The sequence below is a fragment of the Entamoeba histolytica genome, genomic scaffold (assembly GCF_000208925.1).
Source record: "Entamoeba histolytica HM-1:IMSS scf_1104750517341 genomic scaffold, whole genome shotgun sequence".
Classification (NCBI taxonomy): domain Eukaryota; phylum Evosea; order Mastigamoebida; family Endamoebidae; genus Entamoeba; species Entamoeba histolytica.
The window spans coordinates 28,606-46,059 of NW_001914879.1; the positions used below are offsets into that span (position 1 = coordinate 28,606).

Genomic DNA, 17,454 nt, shown 5'->3' on the forward strand with positions numbered 1-17,454 from the left:
TATTAATATAAAATCTTTTCTTCAATAATATTTTAAATTGAAAATCAAAAAAATCATATAAATTGATTTTTGTTTGTCTTCTTTCAAATCAATTATTGTTTATTTCTAACACATTTGTTACTATTAGGTTTCATAAAATATCAATTCAATTTAATGACAGTTACAAATTGTTATTAATATTCAATTTAAAGAATTTATAACTTTAATTTTTTACTCAAACTGTACCAACAATTTCATCTTCTTTTTCATAGGGAAAAAATGTTCATACACTCATTAAATAATACTTTTTAAAATTAAGTCATACCCGGTATTTTATTTGGCTAAATCAATTTATTTCATTTGAAACATCAACAGTACTTTTTTTGTACGTCGTACTATTATTATAAGCTGTGTATTTATAAGAGATGTTGTACAAAAAAATACAAAGTCTCTTTTTAGTACAAGAGGAAATAAATACTTATCGAGAATAAAAAACAGAATAAAAACATAATATTTATTGTACATCTAATGTAATTAAAAAAAGATAATCTACACCTTGTGTTTACCTAGAATGTGAATGAGGTATAGGTAACTGTTATTCATTGATAAATTTATTATAAGAAAGGAAGATTTTATCCACAAAAATATATATAATAAATTACCAAACTTGAGAGAATAAGTTTAAATTTTTATAGGAGAAAAATTCATTAGAAGCGCATAAATTCACTTACTAAATAGGAAACAATGAAATGATATAATAAATAAAATGTAAATATTAATATATAATATTTATTTAGTTGATTTTCATTTGATTTAAATAATTTGATTGGTTATAAGTGTGTATTTAGTTATGAGTATTGTTCTGTTTGTGTTTTTGTTTTAAAATGGAAGAAGTGATTGGTAGTCATTTAATGATTGATGTGGTAGAAACACTTCTATATGTTCATTTATCATTTGTTGATAGAAATAAGAATTATCAATAGTATTTAAGAAATATTAAATATAAAATGTTTGAAACAAAAGTGAAATATATGAACAAGTTATTAAAGAGGAGAAAGAAGAAATGATAAGAAAGAAGAAACAGAAAGAAGAATAAAGATAGAAAATGATGAGAAATAAAAATAAATATCAAGAAGAATAAAATAAATGGAAATGAAGAAATAGGTTATATCTAACAATGAAATAGAAGAAATGAAAATAAAAGAATAAAACATAAATGAATTGAATCAAATAATGATAAATTGAATGTTAATACAATAAGAATTGATAAATAACAAAGAATAAAATATATAAACAATAATAATAAAGATTTGAAATGAAATAAAAATGAATAATATTTAAATATAAAAATGATGAATGTTATTTTGTAAATAATTCAAAATCAAATGTATTTTCATTAAAAATGAAGAAATTGATATTAAAGAAGAATAATAACCATTCTTTAATTATATAAACAAACAATTGATTGATATTTTCATTTTCATTTAAGATGATATTCTTATTTATAAAGAAAATCATCTTATGAATAATATCCATTCTCATTTAAATGAATAGAAATACACTTATTTGAAAGATTATCAAGAATATTTCAAATGAAAATAAATCATAATAAATGATTAAATATGGATTATTTGAAATACAACAATATAAAATGAAAAATTAATTTTATGAATTTCTTCATTTTATCTGAGAATTAAACATCATCTTATTATTATTGTTACAAAACTAACAATTCATTTTACTCTTTCTTGATATATAAAATCATATATGATGAAATTTCAATTTATCAACATATGAAATACTAAAATTATCCCAACATATACTAAATATCAACCATATTTAACAAATACTAACTAAACCAAACTATAATCAATAAGAATGAAAATCCAATAAAAATAACATGAATAATTTAATCATTTTTTTCTATCATTTTATTGTTTTATTTCATTATGAATATTATGAATATGATAATATACCAAAAAAAAATTTGAAATTTTTAATTTATTACAAAATATATTCATTGATTGGTGTTGGAATATTGGTACAGAGTTTATTCAAATACAAGCAAAGTATAATGAATAGATTTAGATAGTATTTTGAGTTAAAGTCTCTTCATATTTGTTTTTGAAAAGAGTATATTTACTAAAAGTAAAAGATAGTGGTATTCTTTAATAATAAGACATATTGTGCTTAAAAATATTAGTTGTTTAATAAGGTTGCATAACATAATTTTTAACTTATTAAATAGTGATATATTTATACTTATTTAAAAAAATAAATCATAAAGAAATGAGATAAGTTAATGAAAAAAATAATTAACATGGAAATTATCAACAGAGGTACAATTTGAACCAAAAAATATATTACTATAAGAGTTATAAGAATAAAAAAGATATGTGTTAAAAAGACGTTATTTATTGTAACAAACAAAATGTAAATAAAAGGTACAATACACAACAATAAAAAATCTTCTACTGTTTGAACTTGTTTTATCAAGAACAATGTTAATATATAAAAGAGTTTAAAAGTAAATGCCAAAATAGTTCAACACACTAAATCAACTATCAATCATTTAATAAACCTAAATAATTTTGGGTGTATATCAAAAGCTTTGAAAGAAAATTAAAAAAAAAGTACACAATGAAGGAATGTGAATTAACAAATAAGAAAAATAAAGATTTAATGTGACAATTCCGTATTTTTAAGAGAGTCGTGAAGTAGCGGTGGTTCTGGAATAACGTTGTCTGTAGATGGTGGTTTTGTTAGCTGATGAGAAGATATAGAAGAAGAATGTTCAACAGGTACATTAAGAGATGAGGGTTTCTGCTGGTTCATATTAGAAGGGCTTTGCTTTGAAAGAGATGAAATTTGAATTGTTTTAGACTTAGAACCAGAAATACTAAACCGGGAAGACCTAGGATGGTCTGTTGTTTCCAAATTTTGATGAAAGACTTAAATCAGCAAAAGAACCATTACTTTTTTTATATTTTGTCTTTAAATATTCTTTTCTAACAGCGGAGGTAGTTGAAGCGATAGACAATGAGCCACCAACTTTCTTTCTTCTAGTACTTTTATCAGTCAAATAAGTAGCTGACATTCTTCGAGATTTTTTGATGTCTCTAAGTTCCATTTTGATTTGTTCAATTAGGATATCAAAAGGAAGATGAACTAATGGCTGGAAGGCGGGGTATTGAGGTGGTTCAATTCCTTGAGCTATATTCCTTTTTTTGACGTCACTAAATGCATATTTAAAATTACGTAATAAAAATTCAAAGGATTGAATTGCTTTCTTGGTAAATTCAAGTTCAGTTAAACCTAATGATGGGGGATTATCACAGAACACAAGACCAAAGCATGTTGCAAGATTTGTTTCATCCATTTTATTAACTTCTTTATTCTTTACAACTTCCATTAAAAATTCTCCAATATACCATAAAGTGTCTTGGTGTGATTCAGTTAAAGAATTAATAAATTTTTTACTATCAACATTTCCTTCAGGTAATTGTATATAATATTCAAAATATTCATAAGGTATTAATGGTTCAACCATACTTCTTAAGTATGCCTTTAATAATGAAGTAGCAAGATAACATGTATCCTTTTCATCAAAATGGATATCTTCATCATCATCTGCCATTTTTTTCATTTCTTCTATTCTACCAACACGGGCATTCATTCGAAAAATACCTTCTACATTAATTGCGTCATGAGTTTTAAGAAATCCAATACATCGATAAATAATATTAGGTACTCTCCATCGTGATTTTTTAACAACTGCTTCAAGAGGAAAACAAAAAACACCATAAGTTTTACATCCAAGTCCTATAATTTTAGCCCAATGTCTAAATTCTTCTTTTGTTTTACAAAAAAAGAGATATTCCTTATCATAAATAATTTCAAATGCCAATGAAAGTTGTTCTTTACTTATATTCATCTCTTTCGGAATAAGTGACATATTAATATTAAATGTCATAATAGTTCGTGGTAATTCAATTACTTTTTTCTCATTGATCATTAAAATACTTCCAAACGGTGTTGTAATAGGCTCTTCAATTGAGACTTCTTTAAACTTTTTATTAGTGAGAATGGAAATGCTCTTGAATACTATTGGCTCGCTCATGAACTGAAAATTGATATTTTAGTCTTTAAAAAGAATTTTGGTGTTTCATTTTTCTTTTTAATTTTCGTTCATTCAAAATCATCATTTTTCTTTTCTTTTTTTTCCACTCACAAACTTCTCAATAAATAATTCTTTCTAGTTTTGCGTAAACATACTTTACCAATTAATAAGTACGTGTAATTCTTCTTTAATGATGGTTTGAATATTCACAACAAAGTAAAAAGAAAAAGACTCTATTAAATAAAAGTCATATTATGTTGTATAATTATGCCAATAACTCTGACAATAAAATTTTTCTTGTTTAAATAAATTTACGAGAGACAAAAACTCTTTTTAGACTTACAAAAATTTATTTTAAATATTATAAATATTTTCTCATTTTATTCTCATTTTTATTGGAATTAACCCCTCTTAAATAACACCTCCCATTATCAAATTTAAAAACTGTATTGCATATATCAGAAAAGTATTCGTTCTCTTGTAACAATTATTCATTTCTCTTTATTCTCTTTATAAAATATTTTCTTCTTTTTTATCTCGTTTTATCCAATTTCTGAATTGGTGAGTTAAGTAAAAAAATAAATTACATTATTTATTCTATTATTAAAAAAATAATCAGATCATCTTCAATTCTAATAAATCTCGTTAATTCTTATATTAACAGATAATGAAATATTTTCTTATTCAGTAACGTGCTATTTTGGATTATTTTATTCTTTTATTTGGTAGTTAGATATAAATGTGAATCATAAAATAAAAGTAATTAATTATGTATAAATAGAATTAATTTCTATTAATTTTTTTGTTTATTGAATATAATCAATTTTTCACTTAATACATAAAATTAAATAAACATACGAATTAAGTAATTAATAACATCATCGAATGAATAAACTCTTATGTTTATTTTAATTTTTATTGAATTTAATAATAAATATATTGAAAATATGATAAAACAAGACTTTATTTTATTTATAATAAAAAATAATACTATTATAATTTATTAATCATATTTATTATAATATTTTTAATTTTGCTATTGTTTTTTGGAATAAGTAATATGAATAATAATGAAATATGATATAAGAAGCAAGAATAAAACAAACAATAAAAATAACAACATAAACACGATGTTATGTTTGGTAAATCATTTAATTTATTATTACTATTTCTATTATCATATTCATAATATTCATAATGAAATAAAACAATAAAATGATAGAAAAAAAATGATTAAATTATTCATGTTATTTTTATTGGATTTTCATTCTTATTGATTATAGTTTGGTTTAGTTAGTATTTGTTAAATATGGTTGATATTTAGTATATGTTGGGATAATTTTAGTATTTCATATGTTGATAAATTGAAATTTCATCATATATGATTTTATATATCAAGAAAGAGTAAAATGAATTGTTAGTTTTGTAACAATAATAATAAGATGATGTTTAATTCTCAGATAAAATGAAGAAATTCATAAAATTAATTTTTCATTTTATATTGTTGTATTTCAAATAATCCATATTTAATCATTTATTATGATTTATTTTCATTTGAAATATTCTTGATAATCTTTCAAATAAGTGTATTTCTATTCATTTAAATGAGAATGGATATTATTCATAAGATGATTTTCTTTATAAATAAGAATATCATCTTAAATGAAAATGAAAATATCAATCAATTGTTTGTTTATATAATTAAAGAATGGTTATTATTCTTCTTTAATATCAATTTCTTCATTTTTAATGAAAATACATTTGATTTTGAATTATTTACAAAATAACATTCATCATTTTTATATTTAAATATTATTCATTTTTATTTCATTTCAAATCTTTATTATTATTGTTTATATATTTTATTCTTTGTTATTTATCAATTCTTATTGTATTAACATTCAATTTATCATTATTTGATTCAATTCATTTATGTTTTATTCTTTTATTTTCATTTCTTCTATTTCATTGTTAGATATAACCTATTTCTTCATTTCCATTTATTTTATTCTTCTTGATATTTATTTTTATTTCTCATCATTTTCTATCTTTATTCTTCTTTCTGTTTCTTCTTTCTTATCATTTCTTCTTTCTCCTCTTTAATAACTTGTTCATATATTTCACTTTTGTTTCAAACATTTTATATTTAATATTTCTTAAATACTATTGATAATTCTTATTTCTATCAACAAATGATAAATGAACATATAGAAGTGTTTCTACCACATCAATCATTAAATGACTACCAATCACTTCTTCCATTTTAAAACAAAAACACAAACAGAACAATACTCATAACTAAATACACACTTATAACCAATCAAATTATTTAAATCAAATGAAAATCAACTAAATAAATATTATATATTAATATTTACATTTTATTTATATAATAACACACTTTCTTTGTTTAACATTATACTATTTCTTTTTTTAAATTATTAAACTGACTTTTTTACTTTATTACTCATTCTTTATTTTTACTATTTCTTTTTCAAACAATTTCTTTTTATTTTTATTAAGTTATTGTCTTTATTACTCTTCATTTTATATTATTATCTTCTAAATTTATTTTTATTATGTTTTGATAATGAATAATAATTAACTGTACATAACATTGATTAAAATCAAAATGTTAATACAACATTTTTGTTATATTGTATTATTTTTCTAATTAAATTAATAATTTAAAATATTCTATTGGTTCTTATTAATACATTATTATATCTACTTTTATTCTCAAAATTATGAATAGTATTTCCATTAATAACTATGATATAACTTTTATCTGTTGTTTATTATTTTGTATATCAACACCAAGAATCATAATACACTTAATATTTAAATGATAAAATAAATACTAAAAATATTTAGATAAGACTAGTTTTAATATAATTAAAATTTAGAAATAACTGAAACATAAGAACTGATAGAAACCGTTTAAATAAAGAAGAGAATTGAAATAAAATACTCATATTAAAAGAAACAGAGAAATAAATTTCCTACTTAAAAAAGATATTAATAAGATAGTTATTTGGTGAATGTTTAATTGGCATTTATTTTTTTCTGAAAAACGTTGTGTGTCATACATTCTTAATATATCTTATACAAAGAACAAGTAGCCTAATAAAACCTGTTTAAAGTTAAATAAGAAAAATCAATTTAAAATACAAGAATCTAATTTTATACTCTTTTTACTTTTCTTAGTTTTTGAATGGAGAGTAGAAGAAGGAAGGAAATGGTATTTTGTTACATCAATGAGTGGACAATTATTGAAGGTACTTTGAGGAATTTCAAGGGAAGAAGAAAGAGAAAAAGAAGACAATGAAGTACAAGAATCAAAACAAGAAGATCCAAGTGATGTTACTGTTGAAGGGATAGATACAAAGACTAGAGAAGAACAACGATAAAAACAAAAATCATGAAGTGAAAGGAGAGAAGAAGGAAGAGTAATTGTTTTAAGAGAAGTACAATATTCAAAACAACTTGAAGGTAATAGTTGTAGTGATGAAGAGAATGTAATAGATTTTAACTGAACACAACTACAGAAAGAACGAACTCCAAGTGTTTTTATGGAATTATTTAATTGAATCATTTTTAAATTCCAACAATCTTCAAAACATGAAATACCAATGTGATGAAGTGAAGAAGGAAGTTCAATAGCAGATAATTTATTACAACCTTTAAATGTTCCTTCGTCAAGATAATCTACTCCCAAAGGTATTTGAATATATTTCAAACTATTACAATTATAAAAACAATATTTTCCGATAATATCAATAGGACCTTTAAAAGAAATAGAAGACAATGACTTACACAATTTAAAAGCACAGTCACCTATTCTCCTAATATTTTCAGGAATAATAATTTCATTAAGAAAGATACATTCTTCAAAACAATTATCAGGTATTGAAACAATGATTGAATTAAATGTAAATGATTTTAAAAAATCACAAACCCTGAAACAACCTTTTGATAATTCCATAATTTGGGATGGAAGTTCAAATGAGTGAAATTTAAAACATTCCGAGAAACAATTTTCTCCTAAAATTTTAACTTCTTTTGGAATTTGAATGCCTAATTTATTTACATCTTGTTGAGTATAAACTAATGGACCAAATGTATATATTATTGAAGATGAGTTATTAATAAGACTTTGATATTGTAAGTAAGAACAATATACATAATGACGTTGTTGTATAAAAGGGATTAAATAATCATTTTGAGAATAAACAAATTGAGTTTCAATATTTTTAAAAAGAGACTTGTTTTTTATTGTTAATTGAATTGGATTAAAATGAAATTTATCTAATGTTTCTTGAAATTTTTTACATACACAAATAATATTAATAAAATCAGATGAAAGCATGAAATATTTACTAACAATCATAATAGAATATCCATCAAGTTGTGAAAGTTTGAGGTGAAGTGTCATTTTGTTTTAAAGTTTATATTTTTGAGGTTATAATTAATTCTCGTTTATTTTTCAATTAAAATAAGTAAAAAATTACTTCCTTTTTGTTTAAGTTTTGTTAGTATCAGTTATGGACAAACCTTTCTTTTGAATGATTAGACTATTTAATTCAATAATATAATATCATACAAAAGACTTTTATGAGTAATATTACCTAAAGAATTAATAAAGAATAAAAACAAATCAATTATGACTAACCCAATGATTATGTTTTTGTTGTGTTGAGATGTGAGTATTTCACTTTCTTTAACTCACTTTATTTCTTTTGAATTACAACCTTTTTAAACATCAACGACTTAAATATTCTTTATTTAAATTGGTATTGATTTGTATATTGAATTTAATGAATATTAAAATTCTTCATTCTTTATAATGTTATTTTAAGGAGAATATATGAATAATACCTTATCAATCACTTTTTCTTGACAATACCTAAATATTCAATTCAAAATTATCATTATTAAATATATTTGAGTGTTGATAAATAAATAACACTACCATAATAATCAACACTTTCTTAATAATCACTCATAATAAATATTAATAATAATCTAATTAGTCATGAACAATATTGCCATAAACAAATGATAATTGGTAATTCAATGTTTTGATTTTTTTTTAAAGTTTATGGTGTTTCTAACATCAATCTTCGAATCTCTCTAAAGTTAACTAAAGAATGAATATCAAAATAAGAAGAACAAAAATAACAACAGAGTAAAAATAAATTAAAAAATCAGAAAAAAAATAGAGAATGAAAGTAGATACTAAGCTAAAAATTATAAACAAAGCACGAAACAAAGATAGATTATTACTTTTTTTTATAAATACGTGAGCAATCAACAGTCCTTTCAACTTTATAAATTGTGTCATAGAAACAAGATGAACAAGAAACTTCCCTTTTATTAACTAGTGTTGTACAAGTTGGTTCTGAGTAGTAACTTGTTATAAATATATCATTTTCAACTGATTGATTGATATAATAGCTAGTATCTTCTAAATGAACACAACCAGTTAATTGATATTGGTTAATTCCATATGTTTTATTACATCCAAATTTTAAATTTGCAGTTAAATCATCAGGAAGAAAATCAGCATAAATAAAAGAAACAGACATCATATAATACCCTATATCTTCTAATCTTGAATTTCCAATGAAAATAGTACAATTAAGGTCATTGTACAATTCACTTATCATTGTTTCTCCTCTAAAATAAGGTTTAAAACTTTGTTTTAAAGATTCAATATAATAACAATGTCCTTCATTAAGTACTTGAATATAACTATCATAGAATGTAATAAAGTACTTTGACTGAACAAAAGGAAAAATTAAAAGACTAATAACCAAAAGGCATTTCATTGGTATTAAAAATTAAAAGTTCTTCTATCAATTATTTTGAAGTACAAAATACTAACATATAGAATGTTTGGAATAGTTAAATGATTTTCTTAAGAAATGTTTTTATTGAGAATTTTACATCAAGAAAAAACAGTTTTTTTTTAAAAGAGATATATAATTATTAATTTATTAATTTGTACTTATTAAAGTCATGTTATAAAGAAAAATATTTATTTACTATGACTTTGGTTGACTTATATTCATAAGTCTAATCCAATGATATTTTCTTTCAAAAAAAAACAATAAAGAAGATTTTGCAGGTTTATTAACAATACATTAATTTTATTTTGATAGAATTAGAAAATCTAAATATAACATAATTTATCAAAATAAGTGAGTTTACAACAAACAATTCCTGTTTTTTAGATACATAATTCATTGGTTATTCATTTGTTACATAAGTATAACAATTCATTTTTTTTCATTTCTTACTAAAATTACTTATTTTAATATACGATTCAAAAATAATATCGAAATAACAAACAAAAACAAACTAATAGATTCTTCTTTTATAGTTCCTTAACAAAATGTTTGTTGTTCAAAGACATTCTCCTGTGATAATTTCTAATATCTTATACTAATCCATTCATGTAGTATAAACTATTATAATTGAATATAGGAAGTAATGAAAAAGATTAAAGTTAATAAAAAAAAATGAGAGCGAAAAGAACTTTATATAAAAAAAAAAGAACAAAATACCGAAAAATGAATGAATTAAATATGTTGTACTAAATTAAGTAACATTTTCTTCTAGTTTTATTAATGAGTTATTCACATACTATAAATATTTCAATTACACTTCATTTAAAAGTATTTTTTACTAAAATTAATAAAACAATTAAATGCTTGATTGTTAAAGTTCTTTTAAGGATTTTGTTTGTTTTAAAATAACAAAACACAAATAATAATTTTATTTTATCAATTTTTTTTTTGATTTTTTCATTTATGATAGAATTTATTAAGATGTTTTATTACTCTACAAGAAATGTTTGTAATAGTCAGAAAAATTATCTTTCAATATTCTTTCTATATTAAAGTTAATTAAATCTTTCTTTTTAAAGTTGAATTATTCGTTACTTTTTTATATATTGTCAAATAATGTGTTTTTTTTTTGATATTTGTTTATCATAAAAATTTAAGAAAAGTAAACGTCATTTAGGTTATTACATAAAATTATTATTATTATTTAATTTAGTGATTAGTTTGAAAGAGTATTATGTCTGTTTGAATAATTAATTAAACAAAAGAAGATAATGATATTTGACGATAATACATAGTCAATTAAATAGAGTACGTTCATTTTTATTTTATAAATGAAATTATAAATATTCTCAAATAATTGTTATTTAAGTAGTAAAATATATATATCAACAAAACACAATAAACACAATTAATCATTTATTAAAAATATCTTAAAATCCTTGCATCTTATGTGTTTTTTGAAAATCTAAATGAAGATTAATAACTTCTTGTTGAGTTTGAGGTAATCCATATTTCATCCAAGCTGCCATTAAACTTGTTTCATCAATATTTTCTTTATTATTTCTTAAACTTTCTAATGCAGCTTCTCTACAAATACCAGCTATCTCAGCTCCTGAATAACCTTTAAAATTATTTGCCCAAAGTTCAGTATTAACAGAATTAGCATATATCTTTACTATTTGTTTTCTTGTATCCAAATCAGGTAATCCAACATATAAAATTCTGTCAAATCTTCCTGGTCTTAATAACGCTTCATCTAAAAGGTCTGGTCTATTTGTAGCTGCTAATACTAAGACTCTTGTCTCTTTTAAACCATCCATTTCAACTAAAAACTGGCTCAACATTCTATCTCCATATCCTACTTTTCCACGTTCACTAGCAACACCAAGCATACCATCTATTTCATCAAAGAAAATAACACATGGTGCATTTTGTCTAGCTTTCATGAAAATTTCTTTAATTTTACCTTCAGTTTCTCCAACATACTTAGATAACATTTCTGGTCCTTTAACAGCAAGAAAATTACATTTAGCTTCTGATGCTAATGCTTTGGCTTGCATGGTCTTAGAATTTCCTGGTGGTCCATGTAAAAGTATTCCACGGGTAGGTCTAACATGAAATTTATCTAATTGTTCTTTAAATCTTAATGGCCATTGAACAGCTTCTTTAAGGCGTTGTTTAATTTCTTCATTACCACCTATTTGATCCCAAGAAACTTGTGGAATATTTAAAGTTATTTCACTTAATCCACTTGGAGGATGTTTCTTGATAAGAGGAATTAATGTTGAAAGAGACTTATCTGATTGTGATATAACAGTAGCAATGTCTTTGTGAGTATATCCTGACATCATTTCATTTAACTCTGTACAATCTAATTCAGGAATTAATTGATGAATTAATTGAACTCTTTCTGAGGGTGATGGAACTGAGGTATTATAAATTCTATCAAATCGATATTTTACTTTTGTTACTGATGTTGTTAATAATAAAACATCACTAAAATCAAGTTGACGTAAAATAATATAACAATCATTAGGTAGAAGATCAATATTATCAATTAAGAGGATTGAGTCATGTGGATGAGATAAAACAGTTTGGATGTCATGTTGTAAACATTCTTTAATACCACCATTCACATTAAATTCAACAATCAAATTACGATGAGTTTGTTCTGCAATTTGATGAACAAGAACACTTTTTCCCGTTCCACTTGGACCACAAATATTGAAAGAACGTAATGCAAGTGAATTTGGAGGTGTTACTTTTAAAGCACATAGAATTGATTGAACTATATGTGAGTAAAAGATTGGGTATGGAGAATGTAATGTTGATTGTATTAATGTATCTTCATTTATAAAACAAAGTTCTTGAATATCAATATCAAGCTCTAAAGGATCACCATTAATTGATATTATTGGTTTAATTTCAGGGTGTAAAGGAGTTGATTTAAGTTGATGAAGAATTAATGGATAATACTGAGAAGAAAGTGAAGTTTTTAATTTTAATAAAGAGAGAGTAGGAATTGCTTTAGTAATTGGAATAATTTTAACTTTACAAGATGATTGTAAACCACATTCAATTCCATGTGATTTATAAATGTACACAGCTAATAAATTAATTTAGGGTTTGTATTTAATTATTATAAAGAAAGACAAACTATTTCTTGTTGCACTTGGTTGTGGGTGTATTTCAAAAACTCCATATAATTTTCCTGTGTGGTTATCTCTAATTTCAACATAATCTCCAATAGTTACTTTACTATCAGCCATATGAACTGGGTGAATACTAATCAATAATCTGTTAGTGTCATTGGTGATAGGTTGAGTAAGAAAGAGTGTGTTAAAAGGTTTATTCATAGAAATTAATTGTTTTGAGTATTTTTCATTTTATTAATTATCATACATTAGATTAAATTATAACCAAACTATAATTTATATTAAACAAAAATTTCAGAGAGAAAAACGATAAATTTGTCATTTAATCATGTATTCTTCTTATCAACTTCCACCTGGATGGAGGATTGCATATACCACTGATGGAAAAGTCTATTACCTTGATGACAAAAATAAAACTACCCATTGGCATTTACCTCAAAATGTATATCAACAACAAATAAATTCTCAACCAAATAATTTAAATAAACAAACTCTCAACTCTAATAAAAGTCCTGATACACCAAAAAGAAGTCCTGGATCAATCCAATCTACTTTTGTTGAGTTTAAAAAACCACCACCATTTATTATTAGTTCAACTCCAAAATTAACTGGCGACTCTTTATTAACTTCATCAGGAACAGTATCAAACGAATTAAAAGATACTTTTGAAGTCATTGATGACTTCTTTCAACCGTCACAAAAATCTAACACACCAACTATTAAAAAGGATAATGAAGTTATTCTTTCTTCAGATAAAAAGATTAAACCAAATATTAATCTTTTTAGTTTAATTGAAGACAAAGTAAATTTAAGTGTTCCATTACCTTATGCTCAAATTAAGAAGAGTTTTAATTATCCACCACTACAAATTGCAATAAACACTAATATTTGTCCATGTGGAAAAGAATTTGGATATTTAAAACATCAAAAACAACAATGTAAATGTTGTAGAAGGTATTTTGGTAATGACTGTTTAAATAATCAAAAATGTATTCTTTGTAATTATCATCAAGATGGAAAATGTCTTGGGGTATTACTAACATACTGTGAATCATCAAATTACAAAGACGCAAATCTTGGACTTCAAACATTAATTACAGCAAATTCAATTAATACATTCCCTCCAAAAGTAATCATTGAAAGTGGTATGATTTCAGCAATTTTAACTGCATTAAAACATCCATTTTGTTGCTTATCTGTATTAAATCTTCTTGTTGCATTAAGACAACATACATTTATTCGGTTTACAGATAAAGAATTAAGTTATTTTGGACGTTTAGGATCAACTTCAGATGATGGAAGAATAATAGAACTTTGTATTTATTTATTATTGGCAGTTGTTATAGAAAAACTTCCACTTCCATCTACATTATTTGAATTAATATCATTACCAAGAAGTATGTCTCAACAATTATATCAAAGTCATATCCTTCGTTTGGCATTATCCCAATATCATTTTCATCCAGAAATAACAATGGCATTAATATCTTCAATGAAGAAACAAAATATTGTTTTGAGCTCTGTAATGATTTATGACTTAATTCAATTATTACCTAACTCTATGATACTTGGTATTCTAACTTTCTCTTCATTTAATCCTACACAACGCCTTGCATTATTAAATAGTAACATATTATCATGTCTTATTCCAACTGCTGAGTCATTACAAATTACTATCAATTTAATTGATTCACAATACACATCATTCTTTGAAGGACATATGCAATTAATTGCTCATTTATTAACTGATGAACATGCACTAACAGGAGAATTATCAAAAAAATGTTGCCTTTTTTTATCTTCACCACAAAAAGAAGAATTTATAACATCTTTAATTCAAATAGGAGCTGTGCCATTACTTCTTCGTTCAGTCATTACAGACAAAATAGGAATTGGGTTAAATATAGTAGCTGAAGCAAAATTGAAAGAATGTGTTAGTACATTATTAACAATTAGTGAAAATAATGAGGTCAGAGAACAATGGCTTGGTGCAATGAAGGCTCTTGGAGGAATAAATAAAGATATGACAGATTATATTTTTATTGTTGTCAATTGTATCAAACAACAAGAATGCGTTAAAAGTGCATTAGAATTAATGTTAGTATCAGAAAGTATAATTGAAATGATTAAACAAACCGATGATAATTTGATTGCACTACTTCAAACAGAATATCGTGGAGGAGCTGCTAAAGTTATTCTTAAAGCATTTCAAATGGGAGAAAAACAATTATTAATAAATAAAGGATTATTTAGTGCAATAGCACAAAGTATTGAAAGTGAATGTAATGAAGAAGTATTAAAATTAATTCCATTATTTATTGGAGAAACTCAAAGTGGAATTTTATTACAAAGAATTATTCATAAAATTGCAGGAACATATCTTCTTCAAACACAATTTACACAAATAAGTTTAGAAACATTAGTATTATTATTATGTAAAGACCAAACCATATTACCATTATTACATTCGGTTCAAATTAATGGATTTGAAAATTTTATGCAATTCTTAGTATTAAGAATATTTACAGCAAAGCCAGAAATTAAAATATGTTATTTACAATTATTATCTAATTATATGATTATAAGTTATTGTGATGAAATAAAAAAATATTCAATTGCTAATATTGTTTGTCAATTATATTTTACTTCTGATGATCATTTAATTGTGATTGAATGTATAAAATGTTTAAATAAATTAATTTCATTACCTCAAACCTGTGGAAGTATTTTATATAGACAAATAGAACAAAAATTAATATCTCTTTTATTTTCAGTTTATTCTTTATCAAATTCAAATCAAGTACTTCTTTTTGAAGAATGTATTAAATTAGTTTTAACATTATCAACATTACATCCTTCTCATTTACCAATATTACTTCCAGTTATTCAATTAATTCCGTTTAATAGAATCCCAAATTCTACAAAATCAAATTGTCTCTTACTATTATTACAATTAACTTCAGTTGACCCTTCTGTATCTGCTTTAATTTATCCTGCATTATCAAATCTAACATATGCCTCAACTCAAATATTAGCAAAACTAATTTCTATCTCAACAACTATTATTCCTTTATATAAACTTTATTATTATTTCACTGACGAAGTTTTAATTAGTTTTTTAAAAACAGGAGATATTGACTTAGTAACAAGAGCTTTAGAAATTATTTCAACCCGTTCTCCATCAGTTCCATTAGTTCGTTCATTATTCAAATTACTTACAACATCATTACCAGAAGAAACTAAATTATCTACATTCCATATTTTAGAACAAATACTTCCAGATGTAACAATTATTAATATTCTTCCTTCATTAAATAAAATTCTTCCCTTATTAATTAAGTTACATAGAACTGATTTATTACCATTATTTTCTATTATTATGACTGCATGTCCAAAAGAATTTTCTTCAATGATTATTAAAACTAACTTAAAAGAATATTTGGTACAATCAAAAAGTTTACAACAATTTATTTCTTTAGCATTAACCCTTGACCCAATAGATTTACTTCCTTATTTTTTACCATTACTTAATTCTCTTATCACTTCAAATCCTATTTTTGTTAAAACAGTTCACTCTGCTTTATCTACTTTATTAAATAAATCAGAAAGTGTTATAGATAATGAAGGATTAGTTGCTTCATTAGCAGATTTACTTTCTAATAAACAATTAATAGAACAAAGTGTTTCTCATTTTAAGGTTCTTCTCAAACACCAATGTTTTGTCCATGAATATTTGAAAAATGGAGTTAATAATCTTATTCAATTCTATAAGAATAACCAACTCAAAGAAGAAATTATTGAAGCTGTTAAACAAAATTGTTGTGAAGAATCATTACCATTACTCAAATATATTCTTGAAGATGCAATTCAAGGAAATGAAAATGCATTAAATGCAGTTAACCAATTTATGACAAAAGGAATTGGAAGAGAATGTGTAACATTAAAAAATAAAGACTTATTAGTATTAAGTATTAATTATCCAAATGCACTTTGTTCTCTTTCTTTAATTAATGACACTCAATTAGACAGTACATTATTATTACAACTTATTGATAAAAGAGAACAATTAACAAATAAACAATTAGTTTATTTAATTCGAATAATAGCACAACAAATGTTATTTGGATTTGATATTGAACCTTCGTTAATATCAACATTATTAGAAAATAATGATGAAGAAGTAATCACTGAATTACTATCATTAATTGTTTTAAATCCTTTCAAATATTCCGTGTGTTTAAAGGAATTTCCTTTATCAAACTATCATTCATTAGAACCATTTGTGACATACTTACAACCTTTCATTATCTAACTTAAAACAAATTCAATTTTTTTTGTGTTTTTTTTG

At 23.5% G+C, this 17,454-nt stretch overlaps 5 protein-coding genes across 5 annotated transcripts, besides 2 other annotated features; 1 reads left to right on the plus strand and 4 right to left on the minus strand.

Moving 5' to 3' along the window:
- Nucleotides 1–2,893: 2,893 nt before the first annotated feature.
- Nucleotides 2,894–3,994, minus strand: EHI_069180 (Rho GTPase activating protein, putative; the record flags this gene model as incomplete). The annotated part of the gene is made up of 1 exon (XM_650187.2): nucleotides 2,894–3,994. One exon carries the CDS (start codon nucleotides 3,992–3,994, stop codon nucleotides 2,894–2,896), a length of 1,101 nt encoding a protein of 366 aa, XP_655279.2.
- A 3,262-nt stretch (nucleotides 3,995–7,256) lies between these two features.
- On the minus strand, nucleotides 7,257–8,534 carry EHI_069190 (uncharacterized protein; the record flags this gene model as incomplete). The annotated part of the gene is made up of 1 exon (XM_650220.1): nucleotides 7,257–8,534. The coding sequence occupies one exon, from the start codon at nucleotides 8,532–8,534 to the stop codon at nucleotides 7,257–7,259; it is 1,278 nt and encodes a 425-aa protein (XP_655312.1).
- Nucleotides 8,535–8,740: 206 nt separating this feature from the next.
- Nucleotides 8,741–8,974: a repeat region.
- An 82-nt stretch (nucleotides 8,975–9,056) lies between these two features.
- Nucleotides 9,057–9,230: a repeat region.
- Nucleotides 9,231–9,381: 151 nt separating this feature from the next.
- Nucleotides 9,382–9,930, minus strand: EHI_069200 (uncharacterized protein; the record flags this gene model as incomplete). The annotated part of the gene is made up of 1 exon (XM_650219.1): nucleotides 9,382–9,930. One exon carries the CDS (start codon nucleotides 9,928–9,930, stop codon nucleotides 9,382–9,384), a length of 549 nt encoding a protein of 182 aa, XP_655311.1.
- A 1,451-nt stretch (nucleotides 9,931–11,381) lies between these two features.
- Nucleotides 11,382–13,220, minus strand: EHI_069210 (AAA family ATPase, putative; the record flags this gene model as incomplete). The annotated part of the gene is made up of 2 exons (XM_650218.2): nucleotides 11,382–13,057; nucleotides 13,109–13,220. 2 exons carry the CDS (start codon nucleotides 13,218–13,220, stop codon nucleotides 11,382–11,384), a joined length of 1,788 nt encoding a protein of 595 aa, XP_655310.2.
- A 214-nt stretch (nucleotides 13,221–13,434) lies between these two features.
- On the plus strand, nucleotides 13,435–17,418 carry EHI_069220 (uncharacterized protein; the record flags this gene model as incomplete). Its single annotated transcript, XM_650217.1, has 1 exon — nucleotides 13,435–17,418. One exon carries the CDS (start codon nucleotides 13,435–13,437, stop codon nucleotides 17,416–17,418), a length of 3,984 nt encoding a protein of 1,327 aa, XP_655309.1.
- Between the last annotated feature and the right edge of the window lie 36 nt (nucleotides 17,419–17,454).